Below are 21,137 nucleotides of genomic sequence, written 5' to 3'. Positions count from 1 at the left end.
AAATTCTATTGAAAAAAAAAGTAGGAAATTTATTTATAAGAAACTAGATAAATCAATAGTAGCTTGATGGAAGAATTTTACCAAGAGAGTAGGTGTAGTACATAGTACAGAGATAAGCAAAGGCAGAGACAGAGGAAGAGACACAACAAGCCCACATATCTTCACCATGCCCAGCTTTTTCTTTTTGGATATACACTTACCTCTCTTTCTTTCTTGGTGGTTTCATGTGTCATAAGGAGCATCATGCTACCAAGTTGGAGGTTTCTTTAAATTGTCATTAGTTTTTTGTTTATTTCCAAGTTGTCTGGAATAGTTGTACTTTTGATTTCTGCAATATATGCTATTATATTATTCCCATATATCAAAATTGTACATATAATTTGTCTTGCAGCTTCTTCTTCACCTTCAACAAGTCAACTAGAAGGCGGTGATCAGATAGAGGATAAGCTAGAAAAATAAATGGAGCACCCATCATCAAGATGCTCATAGAACAAGAAATGTCCAAAGAAGAAGACTCCAAGCACAACCCACCAAATGTAGTTGCCAAATTAATGGGGATTGAAACCCTTCCAAGGGAAGAGCCTAATTTGTCTGTGGAAAGAAGCCACAGAAAAGGTGATTCTCAACATATGTATGGTCATTTAGGGCCACCATTCCAACATTGGCAGCTGAAAGATAGGTTTATGGATAAGGAGATGCTTCATGAAGTTCATCCAAGTAGAGAACAGATTGCTTACAAAGATATCTATGAAATATGGCTCCAATCTCAGAAAGCAAGCCATGTAAGAGACAAGACACCAGAGAGAGGAAGGTGGAGGGAAGATGTTGATAGGGGAAAAATGGCTCTCATTCATCAGAAATTCATGGAAGCAAAACATTTGTCAACAGATGAGAGACTGCGCCAGTCCAAGCAATTTGAAGATGCCTTGGAAATTTTAAGCTCCAATAGTGATCTCTTAATCAGGTTATTGGATTCTAATAAGCTTTATGAACATCACTCTACTACTCCACCAGCTCAGACAAAGTGCATTACTCTTATTAAACCTTTGAAGATGGTTGACAATGGCAAATCTGGTGGAAAGGGGAAGAAGAATGAGAGACTGATTAAGAAACCACCAAATGTTGATCAAGCAGCTATATGGGAGAACAAGATTCATGGATACTATCCAGAAAGTCAGAAAGTTGATGAGTTCCCAGTTCAATCTACTCGAATAGTGGTATTGAAGCCTAGCTTTGGGAGGACACATAAACTCAAGGCTGTGGTTTCTCCAACAACTTCATCACCTCTAGAATCCACAGAAGCGGCAAAAGAGATCACACAGCAAATGCATGAAGGTTTGAGGAGTTATCAAAAGGGTGGAACTTTATATTATGGCTATTCTGGTGATGAGTGTTCATTTAACAAATCATATCATGAGTATACAGCTGGGAATTGCAGTGATTTGGAAGCTATGTCACCATTGACAAGGCATTCATGGAATTACACCAATGGCTGTGACAGTACTTATTCTACACCATCATTGGGTCTTGCATCCTGTTCTCCTGAGTCATCAGTGTGTAGAGAGGCAAAAAAACGACTTTCTGAAAGATGGACCATGATGGCATCATATAAAAAGGGTCCTCAAGAACAAAGACATTTGCGGAGAATCCCTACCTTGGGTGAGATGCTTTCTCTTTCCCATACAAAGAAATCTGCAACATCTGAGTTTGAGGGTATTGATGAATGCCAAGAACCAAGCAAATCTGTTTCTTGTAGTCACTCTTTCAATGAAGGAACATGCATTGATGGTTCTCCTAAAAATCTTCCCAGGTCAAATTCTGTCCCTGCATACTCTACTGTCTATGAAACCGGGCTCAGCATTGAGGTTTGTGATCACAATGCTGGCAAAGCACATGACTCCAAGGTGCTGACAAAGTCAAAGAGTAAGAGATCATCATTTAAAGGGAAAGTTGCCAGTTTCTTGTTCTCAAGGAAGAAGAAATCAACCAAGGAAAAATCTTGTCCTACTCAATCTAAAGATGAATCTCAATATAATTTCATTGAAACGTCAGTTTTTCCAGTAAATTCACCTGGAGTCCTTACGGATGATATGTCTCAAAGCATCAATGGTGGTGGCTTTGAAGAGTGTTCTATTACAGCTCTATATGAATCATCAGGCAAAACTTCAACAGATTCAGTCTCTAAGGGACACCAGCAAGGCATAATAACACCAGAGGTAATGTCTACTATTATTCTGCAAATTTCAATATACTATTTTTTTAGTTCATTTTGAAAATTTTCTTTCTTTTGTTGATAAACCACTTAGGATGTGTTAATATTTAGAAGAGAATGGAGTGGAATGGAAAGAGAACAGAAAACATGGGAAATACAGTATTAGTATTTATAGCTTTTTGTTAACTTTATGTTAGTGGATAATTAAGCTAACTTTTGTTTAACCTTTATTATGGTATTGTTGGATAACACCAAAAAAGCAGTCCTTAATTGTAAGATTTTGAGTATCCTTTCATGATCCACAGGAATCTTTGTGCCTTCTCTTCCTAATTAATGAAATTATTTATATCCTTGAAAGTTCTTATGGGGCACAGATGCTTGTATTAGTCTTCATCGTGAGTGATATGGAAATTGGACGAGTATGGTGGCAGGTTCTGTGTACCGAGACCAATTTTCTTGACAAATTGTTGGGATTCAATATGAGTTAGAATGGTGAAACAAATGAATTCGAAAAACCAAACTTTTTTATGATCAGCATGCTTGGGTACTTGTTGATAATTAATAGAATTAACTTTTCTCAGTAACCTAGACCTAGAGCAAAACCTCTTCGATTTCTGGTCACCCCAGACTATTGAATGATAAACTGAATGCATATATTCTAGGTTCATATATAAATATAATCCATTTTTATTTTTTATTTTTATTTTTCACAGCCTGGATTGACAGTGACAAAGCCCATGGTGCCAGATATTTCAAGTGAAAACCAAGAACAGCCAAGTCCAATCTCAGTGTTAGAACCTCCATTTGAAGATTATAATGCAGTTCATGAATCCTTGGACTCTACAATGGGTGGTCACCAGGGTAATCCTCAGACCTTACTTTATCAATGTCTTGCTATTTCTGGAAGTTCTTATTTCATACATAGGCCTTATATTAATTTCTATTTTTTTTATTATTATCTAAATGCCATTCATTCTGTATGTATAGGATCATGGATGCCTCTGAAGTCCAATTTAATAGACAAATCACCACCTATAGAATCAATAGCTCGAACCCTTTCATGGGATGATTTTTGTGCAGATGTAGCAGCAAGTCCTTATCCATTAAAACCCCTCATGGTTTCTTCCTTAGATGCCAAGGAAGAGGAACAAGAGTGGCTTCTCTTGGTCCAGAAACTACTATCAGAAGCTGGACTTGATGATCAAGAATTGTGCAACTCCTTTTACACTAGATGGCATTCCCTTGAAAGCCCATTGGACCCATCATTGAGGGACACATACGCCAATCTGAGTGACAAGGAGTCTCAGCCTCTCCATGATGCCAGGAGAAGGAAGATGAGATCAAATCAGAAGCTTGTATTTGACCATGTCAATGCTGCTCTATTGGAAATTATTGGTTATGGATCAGAGAGTTACTACTTCAAGGGTAGAATGTATAGTGGGAGCCACAGCAAGCTCCCAGTCCAAGAGGGTGCATCTCCATTGTTGTTGGACCACATTGTGGCCCAAATGAAGGAATTAATAGCTAGTGGGAGGAGGTGTGCTTGGGGGGGCTGTGGGGACAGCAACAGCCTGGTGGTAGAAAATGTTGTGAAGAAAGAGGTTGTGGGGATAGGGTGGATTGAGCTTAAGGAATTGGAGATTGATATCTTGGGGAGGGAAATAGAAGGAAAGTTGATAGAAGAGCTTGTTGAGAATGCTGTGGTTGATTTTACTGGCAGAACCTGAACCCCTTATGAGGCTTTCTGCTTTTAGTTTTAAATAAATTAAATAAATATTGTAACTATTCTTACCTAATTTATTAAATGCTATCAAAAAAAATTGTAGTTATTTGAAATGATTACCTATGCGACTGCTGAAATAAAGAATTAGACTAGTTATAAGAGACCATGAAACTAATAGTGCAGTTAAAATTAGTTTCTGTTGATGATGTGCAATGAGATCATGATATTGTGTATAACATTGTCACAAATCACAATCGGTCTGTGTTGGTACTAATGTAGCCATAAATGTGGTGTTCTAACTGTACCATTAGTACAATTGGTATGGAGCATGCATGATGCACCCACCACAATCACAATCTACCATTAAAATTGGAATCACAAGTCACAACACAGAAATAATACAAGGCAAGGCCAGATTGGTGATGGTTCACAAAACAAATCATTTGTCTGAGCATATTCAATTTCCCTGCTCTAAGACAATTCATGTAATCCTTTTTGGGATGGGAGATAATAAGTTTAACTAGTTTTACTCAGTATTATATATGTTGAGTCTATATTTTCCAGTTAGAATTCGACATGAGATTCTCCTACCACACATGGAGTGTCGACTAAGAAAAGTTTGTGGTCCAAGAAATAAACGCTTCAGATGCTGGTACAAATCTTTTATCTCTCTTGTCACTTCTTTTAGAAGTTTCTTTTTTTTTTTTTTTTTTTCTTTTGGGGGTTAGAAAAAGGGATTATTGGGATTACAGAGGCCAAAGCTTTTAAAACAAAATGGGTAATATATCAGAAGAAATATATATAGGATCATGATCATTTTAAACTAGTTAAACTTATTATCTCTCATTTAAACTAGTTAAAACCATTATTAGTCTTGCACCGATATAAAATGATCCCGATCCTATATATATATAAGCTTATCATTTCTCAAGCTACTTGAGGTAATTTTACTTCCGGCTACTAAATCACAACCGTACAAAGATGGGTCAATGGTGATAAAGGAAGAAAAAGAAAAAGGGAATCATAATCATTCAAAGGTGAATCAATTAATATAAGGTGAATCAATTAATATAAGAAAATAAATAAATAAAACGACGTAGTTTGGGGTAGCTGGATATAAACTTATCTCAAGTTGTTTGAGAAATGTTTTTCCCTATATATATATATATATATATATATATATAGTGCAAACCAAGCCTAAAGAATCATAGTCTCGTTATAAAGAATCAATTCAATCCAAAAGGTTAAGTTGCTGGGTAAAACTACCTTAATGGTTTTATACTTTTCTAACACGTCCTCTCACACGAAATCTCATTAGGCTGTACTAACAAACTCCACAAGATTTAATTAATTATTAATTAATTGGGAAGCGGTAAGAATCAAACTCATGATACCGAGGCTCTGATTAAAATGTCAATTCAACTTAAAAACTTAAGCTATTAAGTGAGACTATATTAATAATTTTTATACTTCTCTAACACTCATATAATTAGTTAGTTAAAGTAGTATAAATAATCAAGAGATAAAGATAGTCAACTTGTACTTTTTGTCTACATAACTAGTGGAACATAATGCAAGAGAAATATTGAAAATGATACTTATACACGTGATAGGAGCCAGGAGAGGCACTACTCTCAGCAGGCCGAAGACGCAGAACCTTGAAGAAAAAGGGGACAAACTTTTTTCAAATGGATAAAAGGATGAGAATATTTCCCAATGGCGATTTAGTGTGAAATTTGTAACTAGACTAGAAGCCAAAACTTTGGTATCTACCACTTAAAAATTGAACCTAGAAATACCCGTGACAACACTGTGGACAGTGTTCAACAAGATAGGCTTTCAATCCTTGAGATCCTAAAGTGCAGGGGGAACTCACATATGACATATCACATGATTCTTGGAAGAGACAAAAAAAAATATTTTATCACTTGTCATTTCTCTATCAAACAAAGAAATGGTGTAGAGAGAGTGTGTGACAGCGTGTAATGATAGGTACTGTGGAAGGAAGCTGCTTTAGGATTTTTGCTCATTTTTCCGTTCTATAGAATCTGCGGTTTCAAAGCAACATGTTCATCAACAGTTTGTCGTGGTCGATTCATTAAAATACAAGATGTCATCTTACCCCATACAATGGTCAATAAGTAGTCAAAATGGTCATTTGGATAATTTCCTAGGCACCTAATTTTGAAACATAACAATATTGTCACACTTTCTCTTGTCCAAGAAAAATAAATAAATTACATTTAAATGAGGTTGAATATCTCTAAACTTGTTCACATATCATGTAGAAATCAAATGCTAACAACAGCATACATTTTTTTCTAGTCAGAAACATGTAACTACCACTTATCAGGAGTTATTTCAAACTGGTCAACTTCACCTGATGAGTGATGCTTAAGGCTTTGTTTAATTTCTGTTCAGTAGAATAGAAAAAACACTTTTTGATTATCTGATTGTTTAAAAGTTTTCAGAGTCAATAATATCTCTATCTCAAACTAACTAAAATCGGCCACAAATAAACCCAAATAACAAACAAGAAAAAATTGAGAGAAAAGAAAAAAAAAAAAAAAAAAAAAAAAAAAAAAAAAATTATAAAATAACACAAACTATTAAGGATGGAATAAGAAAAATCTTTGTTGACAACCTTACTTGCATAATTGCAAAGAAATTTTTTAAAAATTTTATTCTTGAATAAAAAATCAAAAGTACATGCTTGATATTTTTACTGTTATGTTATTATTTTATGAAAAAATTATTTATCCTTTTAAATAACACAATTTAGATTATTTCACTCTCACAAAGAGATGAAACTCACACCTTTACTTTTTTGTCAACTCTCTCTCCACCTTTATCTATCTCTCTCTCTCTTGAAATGACACAATTTTACATCCTTTAAAATGATACACATTTTTCTCTTATTTTATTAAATTTTCTACTCTCACTCAGTGTTCTTTATGCCGCCGAAGCATCACCGAGCTTTCAAAACTTATTCTCAAAACTAAATTCATCAAACAAGCATTTAAATATTTTTATTCTGTTAAATAATCATCTATGAAACAATTTAAAAAGAAAAAAAGAAAAAATCTAAACAAAATCAAGCAGGGCCTTAATCCTAGAATAATTTCGCTTTCCACACTGCACCATTTCAAACACAAGTCAAGCTTTTCCAAAATTTATACTAAACTTTTATATTCAACATAAAATTGAATGCCAACAGATGTGACAAACAACGTTTTACATCTTTGGCATTAATATAGACAAACTAAAGTTCAAACCACACAAACTACAAGTTAAATATCCTAGCTATATAGCTGGATGCCAAGCCATCGTACCATATACCAATGTCAATAAAAAAAAAAAAAAAATTCTGTTATGGAACTGCACTTTTATCATTATGTTTTTGTTTTTTTGTTTCATTTTTCTCTTTTGCTATGCAATTTAGTACAAAATTCTCAAGTTTCAATAATATGATTAATTTAAAATGCTTACCATGACTATATAGCATATATAACAAATTTTCCAGAGAAACATCAAAACAAAAGATATACATATGTACTAAGATGTCAACACAACACTGAATCATTTGACGGCTAGTAGCATTCATTGCCTGGAATTCATGCTTGGTAGCTGTGCTTATCACCACTATTCAACCCGTACTGCAAACATGAAATAATGACAATTACATTAAGGAAGTAGGTTCAATAGTAATCTGTTTACATGAATAGAATATTCAATACATAGTTATGTCTAAAATTTAAATACAACGAGGTCTAAAGTTACCCGCCTGGGGAGCATAGAAGAGAAGAAAAGACACTACATTCCCTACATTATCGACAAACAAGCACTTGAGAAAAGTCTAAAAAATAAGTTCGAAAACCAAAAACCTATTGAATGTTATCCTTAGACCCAAAAAGCTTAAAATGCAGAAAACCTTGGATCTTGTGGCCTAAAATTTCCGAAACCCATCCAAAATAACAGGGAAAAGAACTCGAATGATCTGTGCAAAACATTCACATGTCCATTCTGTTTCTAATGATGTAAATTGTAATTAAGAATAGTTTAAAGCAACGACAACAGACAACACTGAAAACCCATTTTTTTTTACGTAGGTATGCAAGTTCGTGCATGACTGCATGCCTATGACACACTGGAATAAACACCGGAGTTTAGCATCCAAGTAAAAAAGCCAATTAAAAGTTCATATGAACAATAACTCTACAACCAAATTACGATATGCTAACAGTGAAATTAATTAAAAGGCGACTATAAAATATGTACAGATGCAAAAAAACAGCTTGAAATTTTTTGTCATATTAAAAGCTCAGCCTCTCTCTGGACAAATTCTTGACAACATCATGAATTATTTTCCTATCACTGAAAGAAATAAATGCCATTAGAGGATATCAATTATCAAAGAAACTACACTTTACAATTACATACCTTCTCTCTCATCCGTGAGCTCCAAATGTCAGAGTGATTTGCTCTGTTATCTCCTTTGCTCAACCCAGATGGTTGACCAGGTTGAGGATTCAATAGGGGCTCCCAACTTCTATCCCTAACATCATATTCATCCCCATAATCAACATCTGCTCTCCGTGTAGAAATTGTGGCTCGTAAAATTAATGACAATAGTAGAGATAATGCCTGAGGTTGACAACAACAAAAAAAAAGAGCAATCACAATAAGTGAGGAAATGGATAAAAGGAAATCCAGAAAATGCTTCACATTCGTGCAGATGATATGCAATATGCTGAAAATTTAAAACCAATAGTCATAGCGATCTCATGGTGTCCATATAACATATAATGTAACAACACAGACATGAAATATGCCAGGCAAAGTGTTCATCTGGGGTAAATTTTTGTTCTGTTTTCCTATTTCAACTTTAACAAAGTAAATAGAGCAGCATATTCTATTTCTGGCTCTGCTCCCTATACATTCAAATATCTGTCATCCAAGAACTAAATGTTAAAATCAAAAGCAGAACCTACTATCTTCAGAAGTCAAACTAATGTGTGTGCCCACTACATCCTTCCAAATGAAAGGGAGAGGGGGGATCAACAAATTTTCTAGTGAGAAGATTCTGCACAATTCATGGCTCATTGACCAACAATGCCTCTAACATAAACAGGATCATGAAAATAGTCATTGGATATACTTTGGTTTGATGCTTTACTCTCTTTCTTTTTCTTTTTTTGAAAAACTACTATTTATAATAAAAAGATCATAACCAAAAAAACATAATAGTTTTTATTTATAAATTGCAGTTTTTTAGTTAAAAATATCAACATCAACATCAACATCAACAACACCTTTATCCCAAATTAATTGGGATCGGTGGTAGATGAACCCACATGAAAGATACAAAACGGTTGAAAAAAAGATAAAAAAAAATAAAAAAAATAAAAAAATAAAAAAGTAAAAAAGTAAAAAAGCCAAAAATAAATAAATAAAAATAAACAAATAAAATAAAAATATAAAATAAGATAAAATAAAATAACAATATATGTATATATAAATAAATAAAAGTAAAAAAGAAAGGGACAAGAAGAAGTGGGGGAAATGAAGGGGAAAAGGACTAAAAAGGGACCATCTGGAACATAGGAATAACAGCGGGTCTAACCCTCCACCATACTTATAGCTTTTCTCCATTCCGTTCTAAGACATACTGTCCGCCAATCTATATCCCACTCCATTAAATCTTGTTTTACTACTTTCCCCCAAGTAAGCTTCGGCCTACCTCTGCCTCTTTTTGTGTTGATCTCTTGGTAACAAACTTCTGTTCTTACAGGAGCATCACGTGCCCAAACCACCTCAATCTATGTTCTCTCATCTTCTCGGCTACCGGTACTACTCCGACCTTTCGTCGAATATCTTCATTTCTTATCTTATCCATCCTTGTGTAACCACACATCCACCTTAACATCCTCATATCTGCTACTCCCATCTTATGCTCATGTTGCCTTTGTGCTGGCCAGCATTCTGCTCCATATAGCATTGCCGGTCTTACTGCCGTTTTATAGAATTTTCCTTTTAACTTCAGGGGGATTTTGCGGTCACACAAAAATGCAGATGCACTGCGTCATTTCATCCACCCTGCTCTGATTCTGTGATTTACATCCTCATCAATCTCTCCACCGTTTTGTAAAATGGAGCCCAAGTATTTAAAAGCATCTTTTTTGGGTACCTCTTGACGATTTAGATGCACAGGTTCTTGGTCCTCATCTCGTACCAGAGAAAACTCACACTTCAGATACTCAGTCTTGCTTCGACTTAATGTGAATCCTCTGGATTCCAATGTGCTTCTCCACAATTCAAGTTTTCTATTAACACCCTCCTTGCTCTCATCAATAAGCACAATATCGTCTGCAAAAAGCATACACCATGGCACTTCCTCTTGAATATCTTTTGTTAGTTCATCCATAACTAAGGCAAAGAGGTAAGGACTTAGAGCCGACCCTTGGTGTACACCTACCGTGATAGAAAAATAACTTGATGATCTGTTACAAGCTTTTACACATGTAGTAGCCCCATCATACATATCCTTGATTGCCTTTACATACTTTAATGGAACCTTTTTCTTCTCCAGGACCCACCATAAAACTTTCCTTGGAACCCTATCGTATGCTTTCTCAAGGTCTATGAACACCATACGCAAGTCCTTTTTCTTTTCTCGGTATCTTTCCATTAGTTGTCGCATCAAGAAAATTGCTTCCATGGTACATCTTCCTGGCATAAATCCAAATTGATTTACAAAAACCTTGGTATCTCTCCTCAAGCGATGTTCAATAACCCTCTCCCACAACTTCATAGTATGGCTCATTAGCTTAATGCCTCTATAGTTTGAACAATTCTGTATATCTCCCTAGTTTTTGTAGATAGGCACAATCATACTTTTCCTCCATACATCAGGCATCTTATTCGTCTGGAGAATCTTATTAAAAAGATTGGTCAACCATTTTATTGCCACATCCCCCAGGCCTCTCCACACTTCAATAGGGACACCATCAGGCCCTAAGGCTTTATTAGTCTTCATCCTCTTTAAAGTCTCCTTAACTTCATGTGTATTAATTCTGCGTACAAATCTTCTATTCATATCATCACACGCGTCCTTTAAGTCCACCTCGCTTGTATCTCCATCCCCATTATACAGCTTGTTGAAGTATTTCAACCACCTTTCATTTACATCTTCATCTCTCACCAGAAGTTTTTGATTTTCATCCTTGATGCATCTAACTTGGGTGAGGTCTTTACTTTTCTTATCCCTTATCTTTGCAAGTTTATAAATACCTCTTTCACCATCCTTGCTCCCAAGATTTTTATACAACTCGTCGAAAACCTTGCCTCTAGCTTCTCGCACTACTTTCTTTGCATTTTTTCTCGCCAATCTAAACTTTTGCAGGTTCTCTGCACTGGGACTTTTATGCAAATATCTAAAGCACTCCTTCTTATGTTTAATTGCCTCTTGCACCTCTCCATTCCACCACCATGTTTCCTTTGTATGAAATTCATTTCCTTTGCTTTCTCCCAACACCTTCCTTCCCAAATTTTGAATACACTTAGCCATCTCATTCCATGTTGCATTTACTCCTCCATCAAACTCCCAAGGTCCTTCGTGCAACATTCTATCATTGAATTCTCTCTCTTTTCCCTCCTTAAGCTTCCACCACCTTATCCTTGGATTCTGAGCCCTCTTCTTCATTGTACGCACTTTGTTGAACCGAACATCCAAGACTATCAGCTTATGTTGCGTAGCGACACACTCTCCAGGGTAGACCTTACATTCGACACAAGAAGTTCTATCTTCTCTTCTAGCCAGAAAGAAATCAATCTGACTACGATTATGGCCACTATGAAAAGTGATTAGGTGTGACTCCCTTTTTTGAAAAAAGGTGTTCACTAACATCAAATCGTAGGCTAGTGCAACATTCAAGATATCTTCTCCAGTCTCGTTTCTCGTCCCATAGCCAAAACCTCCATGGATTCTATCAAAACCTCCATTGCTTTTACCAACATGACCATTTAGATCTCCTCCTACGAAAATCTTCTCCTCTCGAGGTATTCCCCTCAAAACCTCCTCCAAGTCTTCCCAAAATTGGCTTTTATCAGTTGGTTGCAATCCAATTTGGGGTGCATACACACTGAGGATATTCAGGATTAAGTCACCCACAACAAGCTTAACCAGAATAATCCTGTCGCCTTTCCTTTTGACGTCCACAACTTTATCTCTGAAACTTTTATTGATCATAATTCCAACACCATTTCGACTCTTGTTCGTACCTGTGTACCATAACTTGAAACCAGTTCCATCCACTTCCTTGGCCTTTTCTCCAGCCCACTTAGTTTCTTGCAAACACACAATATTCACTTTCCTTCTAGCAAAAACATCTGCCAACTCCCTCAATTTACCCGTTAAGGTTCCTATGTTCCAGCTTCCTAATCTCATCCTTAACCCCTGGGCTGTGCTTGCCCGCCACGCTCGCCCATCTGCGTGTTGGGACCCTGGCATACTTCTCACCAAATCCGGGTGAAGACCTGGCGCCTTGCCTTGGGGCAAGGACCCTAGCCTACTTTTCACTACACCCCGGGCCCGATGCAGCGCCTTGCCTTATGGCAAGGACCCTAGCCCATTTTTCGCTACACCCGGGGCCCGATGCAACGCGTCGCTATGAAGGGTACGCCCCAACGAAAAATCATATAGGTTCATCACATAAAAATATAGCTGTTTTTTACGGCCGGTTCGCAACACCTGACGCCAACCCTCCTCCTTGGATGCATCTATGTAAAAGGCCAGTAAAAATATTAATGATTGGATGCATCTATGTAAAAGGCCAGTAGCCAATCCTAATCGTAGTGATTGGATGCCACCTGAAATTGGTTAAACTAAATACTGATGGTGCATCCATAAGAACAAGAAGAATTTCTGGGTATGGGGAACTCTTAAGGAATGAAAAGGGATATTATTTGGGAGGGTTCTCTTACAATATGGGATATTGTAACCCCCTTGATTCTGATGGGGTTTGCTAAAAGTGTTGAGATATATAAAACTATTAATGTAGCCTCACCCAACAGCTTAAGCTTTTGGGTTGAATTGGTTCTTTACATGTATCAGAGCCTCGGTGTACCGGGTTCGATTCTCACCCGCCCCCCACTTTCTTTCTTCGCACAGGTAGGTGGGCCTGTGCATTGTCCACCCTTCAAGCCCAATGGGCTCTCGTGTGAGGGGGCGTGTTGAGATATCCTCACCTAATAGCTTAAGCTTTTGGGTGAGGCTCCATTAATGGTTTTATATATCTCAACACGCCCCCTCACACGAGAGCCCATTGGGCTTGAAGGGTGGATAATGCACAGGCCCAACTACCTGTGCGAAAAAAGAAATTCCACTACAAAGAAAGTGGGGGACAGTGAGGTTCGAACCCGGGATACAAGGCTTTGATACCATGTAAAGAATTAGTTGGCTCATACAACCAATGTGGGACTATATATTTCAACAAAAAGGTTTGGAGTTGGCTTGGGGCCTAGGTATTAGAAAGCTAGTGGTAGAGGGGGATTCTTTAATGGTGCTACAAGTGTTGGAAATTCATGAGGATGACCCAAGAGACTCTCAGGTTGCATCACGTATCAGACAATGGTTACAACAGGATTGAACAGTTAAGAGCTCTCATACAAAGCGGGAGTCCAACAGATGTGCTCATTGGCTAGCAAAGAAGGCAACAAATATTGGATTTGGTTTCTGTAAAGAGTCAATTCAACCCAAAAGCTTAAACTGTTAGGTGAAGCTACCTTTAACGGTTTTTATACTTCTTTAACACGCCCCCTCACACGAGAGCCCACTGGGCTTGAAGGATAGACAATGCACAAGCCCATCTAACTATGCAAAGAAAATCCACAAGACTTAATTATTTATTAATTAAATGGGGGGCGGTGAGGATCGAACTTGTGACACCGAGGCTCTGATACCATGTAAAGAACCAATTCAACCAAAAAGCTTAAACTGTTGGGTGAGGCTACCTTTAATGGGTTTTATACTTCTCTAACAGTTTTCATATTTACCATGCTCCTCCTTCTGATATCCAGCACCTGCTGTCTGAAGATATAAGAGGCAAGATGCATTGCTTACCGTTTACTAGGTAATTCTGTTTTTGTTTGGGCGTTAGGGCCTTCTTTATTAACAAAAAGAGAAAAAAAAGTATTAATAGAATAGTAATATTGCTTATTACTTTATTTGAATGTTCTCTTGTGGATAGTATAGTTTTAGAAATTAAATGATGTATCAGATCATGTGCCAGAATCAGTAATGTTGCTTACACAGAAGGAACTCCTCACACATCTCACAAAAACTCGTTCATTGCCATTTCTCTCTCTTTCCCCTATTTTTTATAATCTATTAATGTCTGTGCAAGGATTGCAAAGGTCACGGGTTCACATCCGGGAACAGCCTCTTTGTAATTATTTGCAAGGATAAGACTACCTACAAAGATTGCCCTCACCCCACACTTGCTAGTCGGGCTTAATTGAGGAGTTGTTTTTTTTTTTATGTAAGGTCTGTGCAATAAAATGTTTGTACAACAAACAATAAAATAAAACACCTATATTGGAATAATTTCTAATGAGCATTAAGATTAATTTTAAGTGCATGTTTGAATTAGTTTATTTTGCTTTTATTAAAAAAATGAGTTTATCTGGCGCGCACACACACAAAAAAAACTTTTCAACTTAAAATATCAATGTTTTTACAATGAAGCTTCATTACCTTATTCGGAATCTTCAAAATAAATGCATTACTAGCAATTCATGGATTTCAAAGGACGCATTGGGTTACCACATAAAATCAACCAATTAGAACTTTAGAACACAACCAAAGTAATAACCAAATCAAGAAGAAAGATCTTGGAGAGTATAGTAACATATAATTTAGCAAATTAGAAATATGGCTATTACATGGTTCACATTAGTAATGATTAATAATTTAATCCCAAGTTCCAGATCAATTCAATACATAGCTTCTCCTTTCTGTTTGTTCATTTCTTTACTTAATCTTTTATTACATAAACTTATGGAAATCAAATTACCCAGGAGATACCGTGATGGCATTCTATATTATACTACAAAGTCAACAATACATCTGGCTCCACGACTTTCGTGAAAGAAGTGAACAATAACCTTATGTCAGAGCTGATTCAACAAACACATCCAAATTCCTTAAACAATTGAAGTTAATGAACTAAAATTCATATCGGGATGGTGCCACATACAAATTCTGCTGCATAATGCTATCTAGCTATTAAGATGTGGTATTGACGGAAAAACCCCACTTCAGAAGATGATAGATAATATATGGTGCACATTATCATGTCTGAACAATGGTTTATAACCTAGTCATTTACCAATGAGAGGTCAAGAAAAAAAGGGCAGATACCAAAACCAAAGCAGCAACAGAAATGAATATACCTGAATTACAAGCACAGCAATACCAACCCATTTACATATGTCTAGGTTATCTTCAATGAAAGACCGAAGGCTCTCAAGTTGACCCGTTGGATCGATCGGAATATCCTGTAAAGGCAATAACATATTATAGGCATTAGAAAGGGACACAAATGTTAACTAGCGCAACCGTATCTATAAAGAGGGTAGGGGGAGAAGAAAGTAAGTACCTCTTCCCAATGATGATCAACCGCAATGAATCCCACAAGAGCAGCCTCAAGTAGAAGGAGTACTGTGATGAGTAGAGTGTACTAGCATTTTCAAAAGGTCAAGGAGTGAAAAAAGAAAAAGAAAAAAAGCGAGTAAAGTTCGAATTGTTTCCAAGGATTAAACCGAACGGGTGTAGCTCAGTTGGCGACACATGTTGAGTAATCTGGGTTCAATTCTCACCAAATACATTTTTGGGAGAGACAAAGAGCTTTAACTGTGACTAAGCCCGACTCGAGATTAGTCTCAAAGCCAACTCAAAATATTGAAGCTTATGGGATACTCAGGAGACCGACTCACCTCAAAGAGATAATTAAAGTCGGTCTAGCAAAAAAAATGTATGAAAATAAATATCCCCTAATACCAAAAAAATAAATAAGTAAATATCTCCGCTTTAAGTGGGATACAAAACACAAGCAGCAACCATTAATCAATTCAGCTGCAATGCAACCCAAGAAAGTAATGCAGCACACCAATATTCCCACTCCCATGAAAGCGTAGATGAACCTGTCATCAAGAGAAAAACAGGGTAAGCGAGGAATAAAAATTCATACATATACACCAAATGAATAACCATAAAAACCTTAAAGCAAATCCTTAATGATGCATTGCAGATTAATTATATTGACCCTCCCGTCTCATTCAGACCACCCATTTCACCTAATACATTGCAATTTCATTCATTATAATTAAATTAGGACACAGTAATAACTAATCAGCCAAGTAAAAGTTTAGTAACAGTTTTCTTCTACTTTTATGATCTTCCAAAAATTCACTATTTCGAAAATAAATAAAGGTTAATTTTCCTTTTCAGAACTTACTCCAAGCGAGAAAGTAGCTCAAAGCATTTAATTGAACCATCCCCTAACTTGTACGGAACCAATATTGCAGCATTTAATACCCAAACCAGACCAACTTTATTGATTACTACCTATCAGAATAAATTAAAAAAATAAAAGAGAAAGAGAAAGAAATTTCTACAGTAACTGAAATTACTGAAAGAAATATAAAAATGCGAGAAAAGGGAAAAGTACCAAGGAGCGGGGAGGTTGATAGAATCGACAGAGAAGCCAAACCCGTGACGGAGAGAAAGATGAGGAATGGGAGGAAGAGGAGGTTGGGGCACGTGATGATCCCATTGATTGAACATCCATATTGAGTAGAGCAGAATGGAAACCCCAACGAAGGCTTGAAGAAAATTCAGGAATTTGAGAAGGAAAGCTAGGGAAACGTGGCAACAATTTGGGCGCATGTTAGGCTTAGGGTTCCTGCGCTGATTTCAGAAATGATACGGGTTTGGAAGGACGAAGGAGATAACACATCAATTGCTCAACGGATCCGATCAAGTCTCATCTACGAATCTTCAACATCACCATGTCATGTCTGAACAAATTATATTTTTATCATTTTATATATTTCATTTTCTTTTCATGCTTTCACTTTTTTATTAATCTAAAGTTCGTTCATTTACTAAAAATTAAGGGACAGGACAGCCCATCAGTCACCAAATAATATAACGAGTTTGTCACCTTGGAGAAAAAATTTATCTATTTTTTTTATAGCGGATCCAGATACCACTAAAAAAATTTATAACTTTTACAATTAATTTAATTATCGTTAACGATTATAATTTATTAAAAATTAATAAATATGACACAATAAATGTTATTAATTTTCAATAAATTATAGGGGAAGGATATTGTGACAACCAAATTGTGTTACTACCAAGTGACTACCAATTAATCTCACCGTTAGATCGATTATGTTGATCCAACGGTTATATTTATTTCCATCTTTGTATGGTCATAGTTTCTCATATTTAAAGTGAAAGCATTAAATATGGAAAATCATAACCGGTGAAAATAAATATAAAGTATTAAATTTGAGAAATCATGACCATACAAAGATGGAAATAAATATAACCGTTGGATCAATATAATCGATCTAACGGTGAGATTAATTGGTAGTCACTTGGTAGTAACACAACTTGGTTGTCACAATATCCTTCCCCTAAATTATAATCGTTAGATTGACAAAAATTAATGGTGATTAAATTAGTTCTAAGAGTTGTAAAAAAAATTTGTGGTGAGCGAGTCCGTTTCCTTTTATATATATATATATATATATATATATATATATATATAAAAATATATGAGATTCATTAAAAAAAAGAGTAAGAAAGAAAAAATGATGTCCCACATATTTTTATTTATGTATATATAAATAAATTTATCTCCTATTATATAAAAACTAATAAACCCAATAATATGTAATACGAATAATTATTGGGTAAAATTATATTTATACTTTTTTTATTTTACAATCACTTTTATAATTGTTGGATCAGAATTATAAAATAATATTAAATGAGAGCCATTAATTTAATTTTGATTTAATAATAATGAAAATAATTGTAAGAGATTCTAAAGAAAAGGAAATTATAAATATAATCACTCTTTATTTATTTTAGTTTTTTATTTCTAACGTCTCTCTTATCAAATGCACTTTAATAAACAAATTTTTCATTACTGAGTCTTATATTATTATTTTTATTATGCTTGTATATTATAGTTTATTTTATTATTTAATATTTAATATACTAAATTTTATTTTTATAAAGGTTAAATTATTATGTGAGCTTACATTACCTATGTAGTATAGAGGAGAATCAAGCTACCAGTGTATGTATATTAACAAGGGAAAATATACTTGTAGAAATAATGATGATATATTGTTTAAATGACAAATTTAAGTTCAATGCAGGTGAACTTCATATGTACAAAAAAATTGTTGTGATTGGGGTAAAGTCATTTTAAAATAAAAATGGTTTACACATCTAAAAAGTGTGAAAATAATTTGAAAAAAAAAACTTGTATAAATTACCATTTATAAAAAAATAATAATAAATTTACAGTGACAAAACATATTATGCAATGGTGGTGTATGAGAGTATGTTAACACTTTGTAAGTATAAATTTATGGGAAATATTAGCTTCATGTGATAGGAGAAAATAAGTCTCTCCTACACACTCAAAAAGACGTGGAATCTATTTTAATTTTTTTTCTCTTTTTCTGTGCAACAAAACTCACATAAGTTTATGAGTGTAACATAAGATATCTTATCTCATGTTGTATAAGAAAATATAATCCCTAAATTTATACGTATTTTCACCCTAAAAAAGAAGCAAGTCTGCTACCAATTACCTGTCCTAATAATGTTTTTTATCTGCCAAAAAAGATTTAAAAAAATATACATGTAATTACTCCATGAATAAATTTATTAGTATAAAAGCTAAAAAAAAGCCATTAGACACAACTTCAAATAATTCAGTGGTCATATTAAGAGTTAATTGAGTAATATAATTGCACAGCAATATCTGCGTAATCCCCTGTCAAAGAAAAAAAAGTCCGTATTGTAATTCTTTTTTTATTTAATATTTTTTGTAAAATATGAAATAAAATTATCTCCTATACATATATAAAAATGTATAAGGTCATATAAACCGTTTGAAGAGAAGAAGAAAAATATGAATCTGCATAATTTTATATATTAAAAAAATTATTTCTTATAATAGGATAAACACTAAATTTTTTTATTCCTTTTTCTTGATTTTTTTGGGTTTTGCATTTGTCATGTTGCATGACAAATACAAAGTTTCCTACACATACACCGATATTTGTGGTGTACTTTTTTTTCTTTTTTTATTTTAAATATGGTAGACCCCGCACTTATTGTCTCCGTAACATGACAAGAGAATTTTTCTAGAACATGATACTTGTTTTTTCCGATTTTTTTTTATTGAATTGCGTGAGAACTTATATTTAGTGTTTTCTGTAAAAAATTTCAAAAACAAAACTCATCCCCATTGTTCAATAAAAATGGAAGCTGCTTTTAGTATTTGCGTGTGGACTTTTTCATTTGTCAATTGAATGGCCGCAAAGACCGTTGGGTTACGAGGGGAATGGATAGATCGCCTTCATTAATGTCAAAAACATTTATTTTCTTGTTTCGAAAAAAAAACATTTATTTTCTTTTTTTTTAATGAATTTAAATACAGCATGAAAAATTGTGGTGTTTGGTTTATGAAAAAAGTGTGTATCATTTTAAATTATATCATTTTAAGATAGATACAGGAATAAATTTGGGAAAAAGAAAGTGGAGGGAAAAATTTATAATTTGAAATTTGAAAAAACACACTCCATTTATCTAAAAGGACCATCCTTTTGAAGGACAAACAATAAACCCTTGTTTTATACACTAATCAAACCTAATAAGGACATGTTTGGATCGGCTTTCCAAAAAAATTATTTTTTATTTATTTAATTTAGAAGACTTTTTTCAAAAATTATAACTCTTTTATATTTAGGTGTAATTCGTGAAAAATACTTTTAATCAAATATGTTAATTGAATGTTAAAATTAAAAAAAATTAATACAAAATTGATTAAAAAGGACTTGTGAAAATAAATTATGGGAGCAAATTTGGTAGTAGCAGTGGCGGTAGCGATAATAGCAATAGTGATACGATGATGGCAACTGCAAGGTGGCAATGACAATGATGGAGAAGAAAAAAAATCATTCAAACGGGCTCTAAATATTACAAATTTATTCTTCTGATTTATAAAAAAAGAGATTATATTTAAGTTTAATTTATTTATTTTAATGAACTAGATTTAAAAATTGAGTTTGACTTATTAAAAAATATAGAGTTTGAACCTAGTTTGTTTAGACAAAAAAAATTAATTAATTGCATTTTAAATAAAAAATTATGAATTTATTGTTGTTTTGAAACTATTTATGCGTGTCCCGAATTGGGCGTCACCAGTCACGTCTAAGTTAGGCGTCACCCATAAGGTAGTCACGCATAAGTTAGGCGTCACTTATATGGTATTGACATGTGTCACAAAAAATTAACATTTTAACCGCAAAACTTCTAAAGGCCATAACTTTTGACTCGGGTATCCAAATCAGGTAATTCTTTTTTTAATTGCACATAACTTTTCGAGATTCACACAATGACACCTCATTTGGTATATTTTATCTCTCACAAACACAATTTGAATTTGCAATAATGAGACTTTATCTTGTAAGTCGTGGTCTGAAATTAATTATGGCACCAAAGTGGATTAGTCCATCTATAAATAAGAATACTTAATGTCATAGTAAAATATGTATTCTCTACCAAATGTTTGAAAAAAATAGTGTATAATATTGTGAGAAAAGAAAGTGCCACAATATAAAAGTGTGAGAGAGATTGGTGAGAATATAATGTTCTTTAAGTTGCATTAAAAAATACAAAATTTTGATATATTGCATTAAAAATATGTTCTTATGCATTATTACAAACATATATAGCACCTATAATCCTCTTATCAAAGCATGTTTCATGAAAAGCCTGCAATTGGATGCCCCTTTGGCATATTACATCTTTGTGAGTGATGGTATTTAAATTTTTACTTCCCAGCATTAAGAAATAATTCTCCGAAAATTTTCCAGTGCGTAGATATC

The 21,137-nt window shown here is 34.4% G+C and overlaps 2 protein-coding genes across 2 annotated transcripts; one reads left to right on the top strand and one right to left on the bottom strand.

Annotated features, from left to right (window-relative positions):
• Positions 1-497: 497 nt before the first annotated feature.
• Positions 498-3,939, top strand: LOC133311542 (uncharacterized). The gene is made up of 3 exons (XM_061512591.1): positions 498-2,216; positions 2,926-3,073; positions 3,200-3,939. Exons 1-3 carry the CDS (start codon positions 498-500, stop codon positions 3,937-3,939), a joined length of 2,607 nt encoding a protein of 868 aa, XP_061368575.1.
• A 3,246-nt stretch (positions 3,940-7,185) lies between these two features.
• LOC133311562 (tetraspanin-18-like) lies at positions 7,186-17,025 on the bottom strand. The gene is made up of 6 exons (XM_061512620.1): positions 16,664-17,025; positions 16,037-16,136; positions 15,593-15,673; positions 15,387-15,491; positions 8,376-8,579; positions 7,186-7,591 (listed from the first exon to the last, which is right to left on the bottom strand). The coding sequence occupies exons 1-6, from the start codon at positions 16,879-16,881 to the stop codon at positions 7,550-7,552; spliced, it is 750 nt and encodes a 249-aa protein (XP_061368604.1). The 5' UTR covers positions 16,882-17,025; the 3' UTR covers positions 7,186-7,549.
• Between the last annotated feature and the right edge of the window lie 4,112 nt (positions 17,026-21,137).

Source organism: Gastrolobium bilobum, unplaced genomic scaffold (assembly GCF_033153095.1).
Source record: "Gastrolobium bilobum isolate Gb01-03AN ecotype WA unplaced genomic scaffold, APGP_CSIRO_Gbil_v1 utg15846, whole genome shotgun sequence".
Lineage (NCBI taxonomy): Eukaryota > Viridiplantae > Streptophyta > Magnoliopsida > Fabales > Fabaceae > Gastrolobium > Gastrolobium bilobum.
Note: the sequence above shows the minus strand (reverse complement) of the source record. Positions and strands in the feature narration are given on the sequence as shown.

Excerpts from the sequence above, each read along its gene's own strand:
- LOC133311542 (XM_061512591.1), top strand. The coding sequence starts at position 498 with ATGTCCAAAGAAGAAGACTCCAAGCACAACCCACCAAATGTAGTTGCC. Across the intron at positions 2,217-2,925 it reads AAGGCATAATAACACCAGAG|CCTGGATTGACAGTGACAAA; the intron begins GTAATGTCTACT and ends TATTTTTCACAG. Across the intron at positions 3,074-3,199 it reads TACAATGGGTGGTCACCAGG|GATCATGGATGCCTCTGAAG; the intron begins GTAATCCTCAGA and ends CTGTATGTATAG.
- LOC133311562 (XM_061512620.1), bottom strand. The coding sequence starts at position 16,881 with ATGCGCCCAAATTGTTGCCACGTTTCCCTAGCTTTCCTTCTCAAATTC. Across the intron at positions 15,492-15,592 it reads TTGATCATCATTGGGAAGAG|GATATTCCGATCGATCCAAC; the intron begins GTACTTACTTTC and ends TTGCCTTTACAG. Across the intron at positions 8,580-15,386 it reads TTGCTGTGCTTGTAATTCAG|GCATTATCTCTACTATTGTC; the intron begins GTATATTCATTT and ends TGTCAACCTCAG.